Here is a 15953-nt window from a genome sequence, read left to right as displayed (position 1 = left end):
TCTCCAGGCTGAACAAGCCCAGCTCCCTCAGCCGCTCCTCGTAGGACTTGTTCTCCAGGCCCCTCACCAGCTTCGTCGCCCTTCTCTGCACCCGCTCAAGCACCTCCATGTCCTTCTTGTAGCGAGGGGCCCAAAACTGAACACAGTACTCGAGGTGCGGCCTCACCAGAGCCGAGTACAGGGGGACGATCACCTCCCTAGCCCTGCTGGTCACACTGTTCCTGATACAAGCCAGGATGCCGTTGGCCTTCTTGGCCACCTGAGCACACTGCTGGCTCATATTCAGCCGACTATCCACCATCACTCCCAGGTCCTTCTCTGCCTGGCAGCTCTCCAACCACTCATCTCCCAGCCTGTAGCTCTGCTTGGGGTTATTGCGCCCCAGGTGCAGGACCCGGCACTTGGCCTTGTTGAACTTCATGCAGTTGACCTCAGCCCATCGGTCAATCAATCAATCAGCCAATCGCGTCGAACCGCGATTCCTTTCTCCGGGTTGGTGTTTGGGGTTTCTCAGTGTCTCTCAGGTGTGTCGGCTCCTGTCAGGGCTCTCTGTGGCTCTCAGGGCTGGCTGTGTTCCTGAAGCATCTCTCAGGGCTCTCCGTGCCTCTGAAGTTTCTCCGTGTATGTCAGGTCTCTCAGCGTCTCTCAGGTCTCAGCTTCTCTCAGAGTTGGGTACACCTTTACTCCCCTGGGGAGCCTTTACGCAGCCCCACATGCAACAGGAATCTGTGCCTTTGCTCTTTCCAAACAACCCTAAAAGTAACTGTAACCGGAGCACTGAGCCGAACCCCAAATGGGACCCTAAAAAACACGTACGACAACACTTTCTCCCATCAAAAAGTGCCTCCAGTGGAAGCCTTTGGGTACACCTTAATTCCCCAGGGGAGACTTTATGCCACCCCACATGCAACTGGACTCTGTGTCTTTGCGCTTTCCGAACAAACCTAAATGTAACTGTAACCGGAGCACTGAGACGAATTTTAAATAGGACCCCAGAAAATGCGTACGGAGCCACTTTCTCCCATCAAAAAGTGCCCCCAACTTAAGCCTTTGGGTACAACTGAACTCCCCAGGGAAGCCTTTACAGAGCCCCACATGCAATTGGACTGTGTGTCTTAGCTCTTTCCGAACAACCCTAAACCTACCCGGAACCGGAACACTGAGCCGAGCCTCAAATGGGGCCCTTGAAAACACATATGGCGACACTTTCTCCCATCAAAACAATAGTGACTAAGGGCTCAGACAGCATATGCAAGGAGACGTGATGAAAAGTTCAACCCTGATGAAGACATCTTATTTCATCCACATGACCCTCAGCACCCACCACCAGAAGGCACTGCACAAGCGCAGAGGGGAGGAATTTATGGAAATGACTTCTTGGAGCTAATTTTAATACTATGCAGGGACATGTTATGAATATGTATAGGCATAATGGGAAACCTCATGAATATGTAAATCTTTACTGCGTATAAGCAGAGCAAGTTGCCGTGTTAGGCGCACGACTTTGGTGGGACTACCCCCCGTGCCGCCCAGAGCTGAATAAACATACCTACTTTATAATCTTACTGATTGTGGAGTCAGCTTTCCATGAGTCAGTAAACCTTTAACTTCTCCGTAGAAGAATTCGTAATGAATTAATGAGTACAAGAGATTGAATTACACAAAATTAGAGAATTTCCAGGGAACCGTCCCTGGAAGTGGGAGAAGAAGAAGCAAAGGTATTTAATCCCTGCCCCCCCCCCCCCCCCCCCCGAAGAATCCTGGTAAGTTTGTGGTTTTTATTGTCTTTCTTAATTATTATTTACTAATTATTGTAGGGGTGTCTATATATATACATATATACATCTGTGTATATATACACACAGATATATACACACACACAATAGATATATTTTAAGATTGTTTTAGTAATACCTATTCTCAATGGATTAGTGATAGGATGGAGGGAAAAATCAGTGTTTCCACTGATCCACATTAATCCAGAACTTCTCTCGAGTTCTATCTCGAAATAATTGTTGGATTTGCACCCAGATACCTAGACTGAAAGGGCCTTGTCCCTGCTGGCTATTCTAGCAGCAGTGGTGTTTGGCTTCTCAAGATTACTAACAAGGTCAGATCATACTCAGTCCTGGGAAGGAAAAGATTTTGAAGTTGAGCTCCCTACAGCTTTTAGTGTCATCTTCACGTTGCGATACTTGAGGAGATTTGCATCTTCCAGCTTTTGGTATTTCCCATTCAAAAATTCCTCTGAGGAGTTCTTCATCTTGCAATCTTTGGTGTTTTCTTCTCTACGGCCCTGAGTTCTTCATCATCCAGCTTTTGGGGTTCTCCACACCACGACTCCCCTGAGGAGAGCTTCATCATCCAGCTTTTCATGTTTTCTTCACCTTGTGGCCCTGATGAGTGCTTCATCGTACAGTGTTTGGTGTTTTCTTCAGTGTGTAACTGCAAAGGAGTGCATCATCATGCAGGTTTCTCCACTCCATGTTTCCCCTGAGGAGAGCTTTTGGTGTTTTCTTCACTGTGGCACCTGAGGAGTAAATCTTCATGGAGCTTTTTACATGTATTTTTTCTTCACCTTGTGGCCCTGAGGAGTGCTTTTGCATGAAGATTTTGGAGTTTTCTTCACTTCACGACCCCAGAGGGCTGCTTCTTCCACCTGTAGGTGTTTTCTGCACTGCAGTCCAAGAGGAGTTTCTTCTTCGCATTATCTTTTATGTTTTGTTCATGGTGTGGCTCCATAGTAAAGCTTCATTGTGCAGCTTTTGCTGTTTTCTTCACTGAGCAGCCTCTGAGGTGTGCTTCATTGTCCGTCCTTTGTTTTTTTTCTTCATAGTGCTACCCATGATGACTGCTTCATCATGCAGCTTCTTGTGTTTTGTGCAACACATGTTCCATGAGGAGTTCTTCATCGTGCAGCTTTCTGTCTTTTTTTTGACCTTGTGGAGCCTTGGGATTGCTTATTTGTGCAGTGTTTGGTGTTTCTCTACATTGTAATGCCCCTGAGGAGTGCCTTATCCTACCTGTGTTGTTTTTTTCTTCTCTGCACTAACCCTGAGGAGTGTTTCATCGAGCAGTTTGTTGTTGTTTTGTTTTTTGTTTGTTTGTTTTTCCCTTCTACTTCTCCTGAGCAGTGCTTCATCATGCAGATGTGGTGTTCTCACATTCTGTCCCCTGTGGTGTGCTTCTCACTGCAGGTTTTTTTGTGTGTTTGTTTGTTTTTCAGTTCTCTCCCTTGGAGGAGTGCTTTATCATCTTGTTTTTAATTTGTTTTACACTTTGTGTCCCTTGAGAAGTTCTTCATTTTTCATCCGTCTGTGTTTTCTGTGAAGTGCAGCATTTGAGGACTGTTTCACCACGCCGCCCTTGAGGAGTGCTTCATTGTTATGTTCTTGTTTTTTTTTTCTTCACAGTACAGCCCTTCAGGAGTGCTTCAGTGCGTGAACATGGAGGAATCCTGCAGCTTTTGTGGTGCTTTACTCTGGGACTCCTGAGGAATGTTTCATTGTGTGGCCATTGGAGTCTTCTTATTGTACATTTTAGGTGAGCTTCAGTACTCGGCTCTCGACGAGTGTTTCGCTCTGTGTTGTTCAGTGAGCTCTTCTCAGCAAAGCTTTCCTTATGTTCTTCATTGCACAGGCTATGAGGAGGGCGTTGTTGCATGTCACATGTGGTTCGTTTATTTTTTTTTTTTTTATTTTCATCTTGAATAAGGGGCTTTTTTTTTTTTTATTTTTTTTTCTTCTTGTTATATTTCTTTCTTTCTTAGGTTTGCTATTGTCATGTGATCTTTACCATCTTTGATAGTTCTTTCCTGTTATTGCTACTCTTTCATGTTTTTGAGAGAGGAAATCTTGATTCTCAGTATTTGTTCTACCTATTAGTACTCCACTTGATGGTTCTGTAGCTTAGTTTGTGTTGCTTGATCTTGTGTTCTGGGATGTATATTTAAGTTCATTTTTCGAACCGGAACACTCCAAGTCTCCTCAGTAGAATAGGGCCATTTCATGGTAGTTTAGGTGGAATCTTTAGATCGGGGTTTCAGCAAAGGATATGGCTGAAGAGGGTAACTGGTAAGCTGGAGAGGGCAGCGTTGTTCTTTTCTTTATTCTACTTTTTTTTTTTTCTGTCCTGTGGTGTGTTTTTAATTGCCTTTTTTTTTTTTTTTTTTCACCACAAATGGCACTGAGTGTCTGTGAGGCCTTTTCACTAAGGTGGTAGGTGTGAGCAGGGACATTTTTCAGGGCTGTGCGTTGTGTGTGTGATGCTGAGTGGTGGAGGTGGCAGCTGGAGGGTGCTCTCACCACAGGAAAGGATGTCAGGCACAAACGAGTGGGAGCAGCATTAAAGCTGAGCGCCTGAATAGGTTGGTTCTCAGGGAAATTTCACGTCCTAACTATGTTTGGACATGAAATATCCTATCTCTGGAAAATTTCATGTCCACCTAAACATCCCAGCCAGGGCTCTTTAGGCCATCCTCCTTTGGTAGAGGGACAATCGCTGCAGTTTCTGTTCCAGCTATTGCTTTATTGAAATACTTGCTTGTTTTTTTCTCAGTGCTTGTTGCTGACACTAGTTGTTATTTTCCTCTGTTAACTTTCAGGGTTCACCACTTTGGTTTCTAGTTACAGCTGTTTTTTTTTGTTTGTTTGTTTTGTTTTGTTTTAATTTATTTCTTCACAGACCCAGTGTGAAGGAGCAGAGTCTGGATTTTACTTTTGTTATTCCTCAAGTTGCTGCTGCAGAATGATGTGAGCCTGCGTTTGCTGGATAACTCTGCTGCCCACAGCCCTCATACCCATCACCTGCAAGCTGTGCTACGGGGAGACAGCTGAACAAGAATCAGCCATGATAGCACCACATCTTTGCCTTTCCAACTAAAAATTGGAGTGAGCCACAAAGGAAGCAAGGTTGTGTGTGTTTTATTCACAGCATGTTTCATCTAAACTCTCCTGACAGCTCCCAGAAGGATGCAGCACCCCAGTCCCCTTGGCACATCCCACAGCTCCTGCTGCAGCCCTCACTGCTGCTGTGCCACTGGAGCTGCTTCTCCTCCATCGCAGATGCTGCCTTCCTCCCAGCTTGAGCTTTTCTTTCTCTCTGTAAATGTGGCTCAGGCAAGCAGAGCCCCAGGCACGTGCAGGCCCTTCCCAGTGAGATGTGTTCCTGCAGGGAAGGGCACCAAGCAGCAGGGAAACCCAGCCTGACAGGGAAGCAAGGGAGCACCACTAGGCAGTCGCACTGCCCAGTGAGTGGAGTGGATACAAAAAAGCTTTTGTTTTTGTTTATGTGCATGTTTTTTTTTCTTTTTTTCTCCACACACAGCTCACTTTAAGGATCATGGGTCTGCCCTGCTCCCTCACTGCTCTGCTCAGACCAGGATCTGCCTGCTCCCACCCCAAGGGAGCCACTTGGGTCAGGGCCTGTCCCTTTTGCATGCTTCTGCCCTGACAGGAAATTTTTTGATGTCTTTAAGGGCTCCTTTTAAGTGCAGCTCTGGGTGGCAGGCCAGCCCTGCTCAACGGAGGAGGCCAGACCCCGTCACCCCCTAGACCAAATGGATTGTGTGGGGACAATAAAGTGCCATGGTGTTTTTGCTCCCATGTGAGGTCCTTGGGCTTGCTGCCTTTGGCTCTCAGTTGCTGCAGCTCAGTTTGGGAGCAGGCATTCGTCCCTGAAAGTGAATCCTGTGCCTAGTTTTGGGGTATTTGGAGTTGGTGCTGACATGGGCTAAAGGCAATGCAACTGCTTGGCTGCTTGGTGAGGGAGCAGGGGACTGCTGCCATTCCCTGTTGGGAGGGCTGTGTCGTTCAGGGTATGCTGGTCACAACACGTTCAGTCAAAGGCAAAGCACAGCTTTTCTTCCTGCCCCATCCAGTGGTTGAAGCTGAAACACTGCTGTACTGCTGGGAAAACACCAGTGTCAACACACGACAGTGCTGTGGACCCCAACACCTAAATCCCCTGCAGGTGTAGGAGAAGCTGCTGCTTTAGTGCTCTTTGCAGGCGAGGCATGGGAACGCCAGCCAGGCCAGAAGAGCTTCTCAGCTGAGCAGTGACACAGAGGAGGCTGCTCTTCCCCTCAGCTCTAGGAGCTGGGGTGATTAAGGAGACACTGGGGAGGCAAGGACAATATTAAGGAGGTATTGGGGAGGCATTGGGGAGGCAAGGACAATCCCCAGACAGGGACTGTATATCTCGAAACAAGACACTGGAACTCATGATAATGAAGCGGCAGACGGACAGAGAAACAAATGTAAGGACTATAAATCTCAAAACTGGACATTGGAATTCATTATAAAGATACAACAAATGGAAGAATTAGCAACAACCAGCTCTTGCAATTAAGAAACCTGCCAACTCAGCAGATTCCTGGCCAGGACTCGGGGTCTTCCTCCCAAAGACCACTGCCCACGTCCCAAAGACCCCTGCCCACAATTCTTGGGAGGCTCTACGCAGGTGCAAGGTGCCAAAAGGCTAATTAGCATGAGAAGCGAGGGAAGGCAGGGATAGGTAATGAATATGTATAGGCGCTTGTAGAATATTGATAGATCGATTGTATAAATTCAAGACTGCTTTCCGCTTTGGGTATGCATGATAGGAGGAGAGATCCCCCGTGCATCCAGCGCTGCCATAAAGAATATACCACTTAAAGGAGTTTCGGCTTTGATCTTTGAGTCAGGGGGATGGCAGAAGCAGGTGCAGAACTGAGCTATCTTGCTGAATTTCTGCTTATGTTTCCCCAAGATGGGATATGCTACAAGGAAGATAAAACCCTGCTTTGCGTCCTTCATCTTGTAGCCTTCCCTGAGCGCACAGCCCTTGGTCCAGACTCCCTCAGGACTGAAGCCTTCTCAGCCCAGGCAGGACCTCCGGGTTTGGGCACGCCAGGCCAGCAAAATGAGAAGACTCCAGTTTGCTTTTGCTGAAAGCACCACCTTACTGGGCCACGGGTATGTCAGGAAAATGGGGCTCAAGGGGCGCCAGCAACCTTTTCTTGGTAATGACTGCAGGGAAACCAAGGCGCTAAGAATAACTGGTGTCACTTGCTGAGCATCACTGGAAGAGGAGAGAAGCTGAGGCAGAGAGCTGCCTCACACGGAGGAGTTCCTGCCCTGCAGCCCTGCAGGAGTCTACTGAGGCACAGTGCTGGTGGTTTTATCACTTAGGGGCTTGGAGGAGCCTAGCCAGCATGGTACGGAAGGGTTTATTGTCAAGCAACCACAGAATAATCTAGTCTTGCACTGCCCTGGAAGAGTTGATGCCGGGCACCACTTGGAGGAGTTACTGCTCTGCACCCTGGAGTAGTTTTAGTCTTGTGTGTAGAGCAGACTGTTCCCTCTTACCCTAGGGGAAACACTGCCTTTTGTCCTGGAGAAGTTAACGGCTGCTACCCTTGAAAAAAAATATTGCTGTGCATGCAATTAGTGTTTGGCCTTTGAGGAATCAATTCTTGCATGTCCCTGAGGAGTTATTGCTGAACACCCATGAAGGACTTTTTTCCATCACAGCCCATGGGGAGTCTATCACCTCAAGGCCCTGGAGGATGCTTTTGAGAGTTTCCCTTTGGAATTTGGGGAATTTCCTCTTGTGGGGCAACAGAGCACTCACAGCAATTTCCAAAATGTTAAAGCAACCTTTTTCTCCCTAGTGTTTGCTTGGCATTATATTATTTGGTGGGTGTTGAGCTTTTTGTGATAACTCCACCTGTGGTGAACTCCCAGATGTGGAAAATTGTTGGTTGTGTGGCTCTGCTCCCCTGAGAAGAGTCTAGGAAAAATAGGAGGAAAAATATCAGGACTCTAATAACAGGTAGTATTGCTAGCTGCCCCCCAAATAGCTACTACAGTTTTCAGAAGATAAATGTGGGCAGATAGTTTCAGGAGAAACCATGAGATTTCAGGAGAAATCCCAACATTAAGGCTCTTGATGGTGTAATACTGCAGGTCTCTGGTCCTTGTGATTCCTTTGGCAGGGTGGGAAATGAGTGGATTTAGTACTTTTCCCTAAAAAAGTCATTTAAAAGAATGATTTCAGTAATGGCTTTCCCGAAGAGAGGAAATTATGTCTCCAACATTCATTTTTTAAGAGCAGCTAATGACGAGAGGAGTTGAGCGCTTTAATGGATTTGAATATCCTTTTGCCATTAAATTTAATTGGTCAGCCTGGCCGTTTTTCTTTAGCAGAAATTGGATAATTTGTGTTAGTCAGTATGGCAGAAAAACGATGGCAAAGGGAAAAACACAGAAAATAATTCAGAAAGCTGATACCGACCGTGTGTTTACTGTTTTATTATCAGGGTTTGCTGCTCACTTAATATTCACAAGTAGACAAATTATTTACAAAAGCCATTTACTCCAAAAGTAGGTGATGCCACATACTTTAAAACAGGAAGCATTTGTCATCACAATAGAAAAGACTTGATTTCAGTACACAAAAGTCCATGATACTTTGTGTGTCGTTCAAATGAGTATGTCTTACTGCTGCTGTCACCATTTTTTTCACAATTCCCAGTTAAGAAACACTCATTCTGGAGCTGCACAAAATAAGAACAGTAAAAGTGGCATTGTGGGAGGCAATGCAGAACTCGCCTTGCGTCGTTGCCTTACATTTGACCAGACAATTTGCTACTCAGCTTAAGCAGCGACCAGCTTGCTAAAACCTAGAGTCTGTCTCCATTGCTTGCAGGACAGATCATCTCCAGATCTTTGTATTATTTTGGCTATACTTGCACTTTATTTTGAAGGTGTGCACAGACCTGGTGAGATCTCTAGGAGTGGATTTTTCCCACCAACCTGCTCTTCTTTTATCTGTGTCCCACTGAAGAGCAGGACAAGTCCCATGAGCACAAACTGAAATGCCTGAAATTCCATCTGAGCATAAGAAAACCCTTTCACTGTGAGCGCTGTTGAACACCGGCAGCAGTTGCCCAGCAGGGCAGTGAAGTCTCCATCCTTGGAGTCAGTTAAAGCTCGATGGGACACAATCCCAGGCAACCTGCTGTGATTGACCCTGCTGGAGCAGGGGGTGGCCCGGGCGATCTGGAGGTGTTGTCCACCACCTCTGCGACTGAGTCTGCGATTCCACGATGTGCTCAGTGACCTGTGGCAGCAGAAGCTGGCCGTAAGGTGCCTGCAGGTGAGAGAAGGGAACCAGTCCCTGTTACAATCCGTAGCTGTGCCGTTGCAAATACAGAATAAACAGAGTAACACTACAGAAAACTACAGGGCAGAATGCTGATAACAGATTCTTAAACCGGGTATCACATGAAGAGGCTTGAGGTTTTTGCTAGACTGCGAAGCAGTATTTAGCTTTGTAGGGAGTGTGCCTTTTGTAAGAGCATGCTACGCACTGGACAACAGAAAGCTGGTGGTCTGCAGACTGTGAGGAGCTTCTTTGTGAGAGGTAAACTGAGAGGGTGAAGAGGGATGTGAAGCAAAATTGGATTTCTTTGCCATCCTCCCTGTGTGTTGCTGAGCAGAAGGAAAAGGACGCCGAGCAGCTTAAGGGTAGGTTGATAAGCTCAAGAGAGTACAAGGTTTCTATTAGGAAGAAACAAAGAGACATCATGGCTAGGGGCGGCAGTCAACTCTTCTGTCTCTGTAATACGTTTTAATGCATTCATAGACTTCTTTGTTCTCCTTAAGTTTTAAATGGCTCTAAAACGAGTGCCTACATCCCAAATTTACAGATGGGTAAACTGACGCACAGCATCAGTCTGGATTGTGGGATTATGCAGCAGTCCAGTAGAAGGGTTCTGGTGGAAACCCACAGTGAGCTGCTTCTTCAGGCCTCTCACCAGCGGTGGGTATTCCCACAGAAGAGAGAGGAGCTTCCTTTTTCCCTTTTCCTGCCCCCCCTCCAAAATATATGAGACTTGAAACTGCCTAAAACTTATTTCAGTTTTATGCAGTCTACCTCCTCTGTGACTGGCATTGCACTTGTTCTGAGGTCGAAATCTGTGCTAGATTTACTTCCATTGTATGTTGATCTCCATCTGAGCAACATGATCTTCTTGAAGTACTTCATGGTATTATTTTTTACAGTTACAAAACACATTGTGTTTATCATGCTGTTACTCATGGCGATGCATTCAACTATGTAAAAAGCAGTAAGGTAATGCTTCTCTTTCACAAAGATTGTGGGGAAAAAGTCACGGACGATGGTGAAGCCATAGAAGGGGGCCCAGCAGAGAACATAAGCAGTCAGGATGCACATCAGTACCATTACAGTCTTTCTTCTGCATCGAAGCCTCTTCCTGATCTGTTCTGTCTGAAATCCTGGTACAGTTTTAAACCAAAGCTCTCGAGAGATCCTGGCATAACATAAGGTCATCGTAATCACAGGTGCAACAAATTCGATGCCAAAGATGAAGAGGAAGTAGGATTTGTAGTATATCTGCTGGTCAACTGGCCAAATTTGACCACAGAAAATTTTCTCCTGATTTTTTACTATAAATAATACAGTTTCAGTAGCAAAGTATGCAGACGGGATAGCTACAAGTATGGAGACGATCCAGACCAAGGCAATCAGGATGGTTGCTGTTTGGTAATTCATGCGTGGTTTCAGTGGGTGAACAATGGCCAGATATCTAGAACAGACAAATACATTCAAAGTGAAGCCTGGAAACACTGTTAATCAGAGCACGCTTCAAAAAACAAGTGGACAGAATTAGGCAGAAGGAAATGCTGTGATTGTTAGACTGACATATTTGTTTCTAAGAGTTAAGAACAAAGTTGTCCAAAGTAGCAGTCTAGAACTGAGATCCTAAACCTGGACCCAAGTTCTGGAGAAAGTGGGTGAGGAGTCTGTTTAGACAGTGGGTACGTGGCAATCTGAAAACGTGAGTGTACATTTGGGTGTCTGAGGGTGGTTTTAAGAAATCAGTCTTAAACTCCCATCTACTAATGAAATCAAACTGAGAAAAAGATGTAATTTAATATCACAAACCTTTCTTTTTTTAACAGGGATCACAGGTACGGAAGTTGTGGATAGACTAGAAAAGAAAGGGAGGGAATACTCCTATTACTGACAAATACATTTGCAGGAGGTAACACGATGTGCAGGTGGTGGTGTATCTGGGATGTGCAGCTCAAAATACTTCAGTGGACAGCACATGGACAGGTCAGAGTTTAAAACATGCATTAATATCCACCTAGTCAGGTGCAGATAAAAGAACAGATATGTAGAAGAAGAATGTTTTGCCTAGACATGTTTTGCCTATTTGAATAACTTTTGTTTTTAAACATACACAAGTGTTTTTATTATTTTCTTTGGTAATCCATGGGGTGAAGAGTTGAAGCTGATACTAATAATGGTTACAGCTGAATATGCTTTCAAGCCACCAACAAAGGACTATGTATCCATTTTCTGCTCATGAAAATTTTTGTTTAGGTTGCTGGAGGTGACTATAACTAATTAATCTTAAATACACTGTGTTAGGTAATATGCCACCCTGGACAAGTCAAGTTAGGTGTTTGCAATCCTTATGGCTGTAAAGCTGCAAGAGGCACTGTGGTGTTTCATGAGGAAGTATGGAGAAGTGGAAGCACATTGCATGATCAGTCAAGGACTCAATTCATTTAAAAAAGGGCTAGGACTGAATGTCATTCACTCTATTGTTTTTTTCGTTTATTTTTGTCTAGTTAGATTTGGGAGGATTTTTTTTTTAAAAGAAGCTGTAGATGCAAGAAGAGCTCATATTAGAGTGCTGCCTCTACCCCAGAAAGATTAGGATGCTTCTGTGAAGAGGAGTTTTTTATCAGAGAAACTCCAGAGCTCTCCATGTGATTGTGTTTGACACAAAGGACTGTTTCAAACAGTGGCATTACTCATTCAGTCAGAGGCTTTTCTATCTGTATATATCCTACACATAGATAGCATCCACAGGATGTACTTATTCTAAAATAAAATGGAAAATCAGTGGAGCTTTTCACAAGCCAGATCTTGGAAGCAGATAAATCGTTCATTACTTTTAATACTGCAGGCTAGATGTCAAGGGACAGTAGACTTATTCAGCCTCATTGTGGAGCTGATAAATGAGTATTTTTAGATAGGGTCCTGGGGAAAGAAGGTGCTGGGATAATGTATGTGTATGTAGTTATAAGTATGCACATCAGCTCAGCAGAAGGTTTGGCTGGATGAGGTAAATCTCTGCAGTAGCGTCAGGAGGGAGCTTTTGTGGTGGCTTTCCTGGCTGTCATTGCTTACCACACTTTGGCTGTCACTGCAGAGTAGTGCTGGAGCACACAAACTGGACTTAGATGAAACTGCCCTAAAGATGTGCTTCAAGAATGTCCCTAAAACACACCAAGTGCCCATGAGCATTCATTCCAGGGGACCCAGCTAAAGTTAACCCCCCCATAATATTTACAGCATGGGCATTGGGCCCTTAGCACAAGTTCTTGCTCTTCAGAGCCTCTCCTTTCACACTGCACTATTTTTTAAATATGTGTAATTCCTATCTGTTTTGTGCAAACAGACATCCAGAAAGGTGAGAGAGAGTCCTACCTGAGGCAAGTCCTACAGGGCAGGATTACTCTCTCTATGCAGGCAAACCTTTTAAAATGACCTAAATAGGGGAAAAGTTTCAATAGTTAGCTACCCACATGACACAACCAACATGGAATGGTTGGTTGTGAAATGAATCAGCTTTTCTCACTGTTTACCAATTCAAAAGCTCACACGTAACAGGCAATAAAACCAAAACAATGTGTTCTTACAACAAACTTCAGTGATTAATCATTTCCAGGATTATTTTTAAAGATGTGTGGGGAGATATGCTAGAAATCTTCCAATTTCCTAGCAGGCAAAAGGGCTCAATGACTTGTATTACTTCATCAACCTGGGAAGCAGTAGAAGGCCTTTCAAAAAGAAATTCAGAAGCTGTAAAAGATATGTAACAGGAAATGGTAATGTGTAAATGACAGTGTTTAGAAACTTAAGCTGAGTCCCCCAGGCTGTGTAAAGGTTGTTGTGTTAGACACTGATTAAGGAATTTTTTCATAGGAGCTGGTTCTCCTTTCCCACACACAAGGCAAAACATCTCTTAATGGAGATGTTCCATGGAGTCTTTCCAGAGATTTTTGTTGACCTCGATGAAAACTGAATCAGCTGTGCATGAGCTATATAACCACCAGCAGGGTTAAACTGGTCCTGAGTTGTCTTTTGGGTCAGGTGCTAAAAACTAGGCAACACTCAACTAGAATATAAAATGGCATGTAAGAGAAAACGAAGAAGGGTGTGTGTGTGTGTAAATGCTATTAAGGTAAACAGTCTAAAGTTCTTAAATGAATCATACAGCATGTATTTGATGAGGATATATGGAGATGTGTATTATGTTCATACACAAAAGATGACTTATTTCTGTAAACAGTTTGCTCTGCGGGGCTCTGGCTTTCTGTGAATTTGTCATGTCAGACTTGTGTCAGCAAGAAGCTGATCCTCCGTGCTTGAGTCTGCCAGGGTCCACAGTGCACAGAGCTAAGAGAACAGAAGTTGTAAGAAACAATACAATTAAATGACATTGTTAAAATTCCTGGAGTGAGAGACAAGCATAGAAATATCCCAGGACTGCAGCTCAAAGCAGGTAGTGCAGGGTAGCTTTGTGTTCTGCTCACCCCATTATGAAGGCTATAAGAAAACCTCTGTGAGACTGCATTGGTGTAGCACGTTATCATTTTCTGGATGCTGCAAGCATCACTGTTTCATCATTAACATGGGTTCTGTAAATGGCATTCGGATGTTTCCTGGCTCATTGCTCTGCCATCCTCAGAGAGGCGTGTAAAGAGAGAGGAGCGTGTTATAATGGAGACGCGTCCTGGTCACAGGCACTGAGTATGTGCTACTGTGTTGGAGCATCCAGCGAAGACATCAGTACTATCAAATGGTTAATTTAGCCATTGTTGGGTTTGCTCAGTAGGGCATGACAGAGAACAATAATCCTATTTGGCAAGCTAGATAGAAGTCCTATCTTTTATTCTCTTTCACACCAAAACAAAAGCTGGGAAAAATACCTTACAGGGAGAAGAACATGTCCTGTAAGGCAGTAACCCTGTTAGGAAACTTAGCTGCTAAATTCTATATTCACCAGTCAACTATTTCTCTCCCTGAAGAGGTGAGACTGAGAAAGAAAAGCTGCGTAGCCCGGTAGTAAAGTTTCCCTAGAGATACACAGTTCAGTCAGGATTATATACTGCTGATGAACACCTTCCTCTCTGGACTACTGACTGTTTCTGATTCCTCTTTCTCCTCTTTCCTAAACTTCCTCCTACCACTGAGTCACGTATATTTTTATGGAAAAGAATTGCTTTAATAAATGGTCATTCTTTCCACCTGAAAAGTTCCATCGGGAAATTTCCACTGAGCTTTCTCCGGGACAATCTCATGACCACATGTGAGTAAGTTGCTATGAAACAAGATAGCCAGGTCTGCGTAGTACCTACCTTGACATCAGCACATCCTACAGAACAGCAGAGCTTGTTAAAAACCTAGGAAACGGGATGGGTAATGTCAGAAGCTATCTCCTTGTGCAGCCGTAGCACCCCACTTACCTGTCAACAGCTATAGCCAGGAGAGCATTGGTAGAAACGTAGAGGGAGACGGTGCGTAGGTAGTTGACTGAGGCGCAGAGGACGTGGCCGTGCTCCCAGGACAGCTGCCGTACCACATAGTAGTCCATCTCAAAGGGGCAGCACACGATCGCAACAATAAAGTCGGAGATGGCCAGGTTGGCAATCAGCAGGTTGGTGAGGTTCCTCAGCTTCTTGTAGCGGGCAAGGGCCGCGATGAAGATGAAGTTGCCGATGCCACAGACCAGCATGATGCCAACGAGAGCCACCCCGATCACAATCTTGGCTGCGAAGAAGGTGCGTGTTTTGGTCATGTCGTCTTCGCTGTCCAGGGGCAGGTCGTAATCGCTGTAACTGAAATTGAAAGGGAAGGAGAAATTTCTCAAGGAGGTTAAGCCCCCATCGTGGAGATTGTAGATTGCAGCAAAGTTGAGGTTGATGGTAGCATTTGGGTTATGTTCATCTTGCTCCATGGCCATGTCTGTCTTCTTCTGACACGTGGCTTGGCTGGCCCTTGGTTTGGGGTTAGAAATACCCAGGGTGTCGGGGCACAGCAGTGGCAGGCAAGAGACCTCATCCAAAGTTTTCTTGTGAGCAGTGAGTCACCTTGTCTTTGTCCCCAAGAGACTATAGAGCAACAGCATCATTTATCTCTGTCTGTGGGAACAAAAGGAGTAAAACATTTCCTGAGAGGAAATTACAGCAAAAATTCTGTGCTTGGGGGAAAGTAATATCCACCTGATTGCCCTGCGGCTCTGTCGCTGGCTGCGCACAGTGGGAAGAAATACACTGTGAAAGGATGCTTCAATTATCGTAAAATCCCTAGAGTTGCATAATACACTGCTTGTTACACCCGGCCGTCTTATTTACCCAACAATGAAATGCTGTTTTCAGCACAGAGTGACATGACAGTACAGCAAAAGAGTACAATCCTCTTCAAACTTCTGCCAGCCTTCAAGCCCAGAGTGCTGTCATCCCTGTGCAAGGTAAAAAAAACCCTAAAAGGAGATGACACCTCAGTTTGTTGGGAAGCATCCGATGTCTCTCTTGGGCAAGGTCTTTGCTTTATGCTACATGTCTCAGTCAGGACAATGTGATAGACAAGAAAAAAAAGAGAACTGATGTCCTGGCTTATAAATACATTTCTTAATTAAGTGAGAGTTGCCAAGATCCAAGAAAAGAGCAAAGCCAGCACTTCTTTTCTTTTTTTGGCAGCTGTAAATTGAGTAGAGGTCCCAGATTTTCAGCTAGCATAATCTATTACTGCTTCTCTCAAAGCAGTGGAGTCCGGCCAATTTGCACGGACAAGACTTTGTCCCATGAACCTGCTCGTAGGGCTGTGCCGTGAACACAAACCTGCTGTTCACAGGAACGGCAGTTCGG

The 15953-nt window shown here is 44.9% G+C and overlaps 1 protein-coding gene across 1 annotated transcript; it reads right to left on the bottom strand.

Annotated features, from left to right (window-relative positions):
• Positions 1–9894: 9894 nt before the first annotated feature.
• PROKR2 (prokineticin receptor 2) lies at positions 9895–15049 on the bottom strand (the record flags this gene model as incomplete). The annotated part of the gene is made up of 2 exons (XM_084284775.1): positions 9895–10591; positions 14553–15049. 2 exons carry the CDS (start codon positions 15047–15049, stop codon positions 9895–9897), a joined length of 1194 nt encoding a protein of 397 aa, XP_084140901.1.
• Positions 15050–15953: the final 904 nt, after the last annotated feature.

This window comes from Netta rufina, assembly GCF_964035555.1.
Source record: "Netta rufina genome assembly, chromosome: 3".
Taxonomy (NCBI): domain Eukaryota; kingdom Metazoa; phylum Chordata; class Aves; order Anseriformes; family Anatidae; genus Netta; species Netta rufina.
The sequence above is the reverse complement of the archived record's forward strand: the minus strand, read 5'-3'. Positions and strand labels throughout refer to the sequence as shown.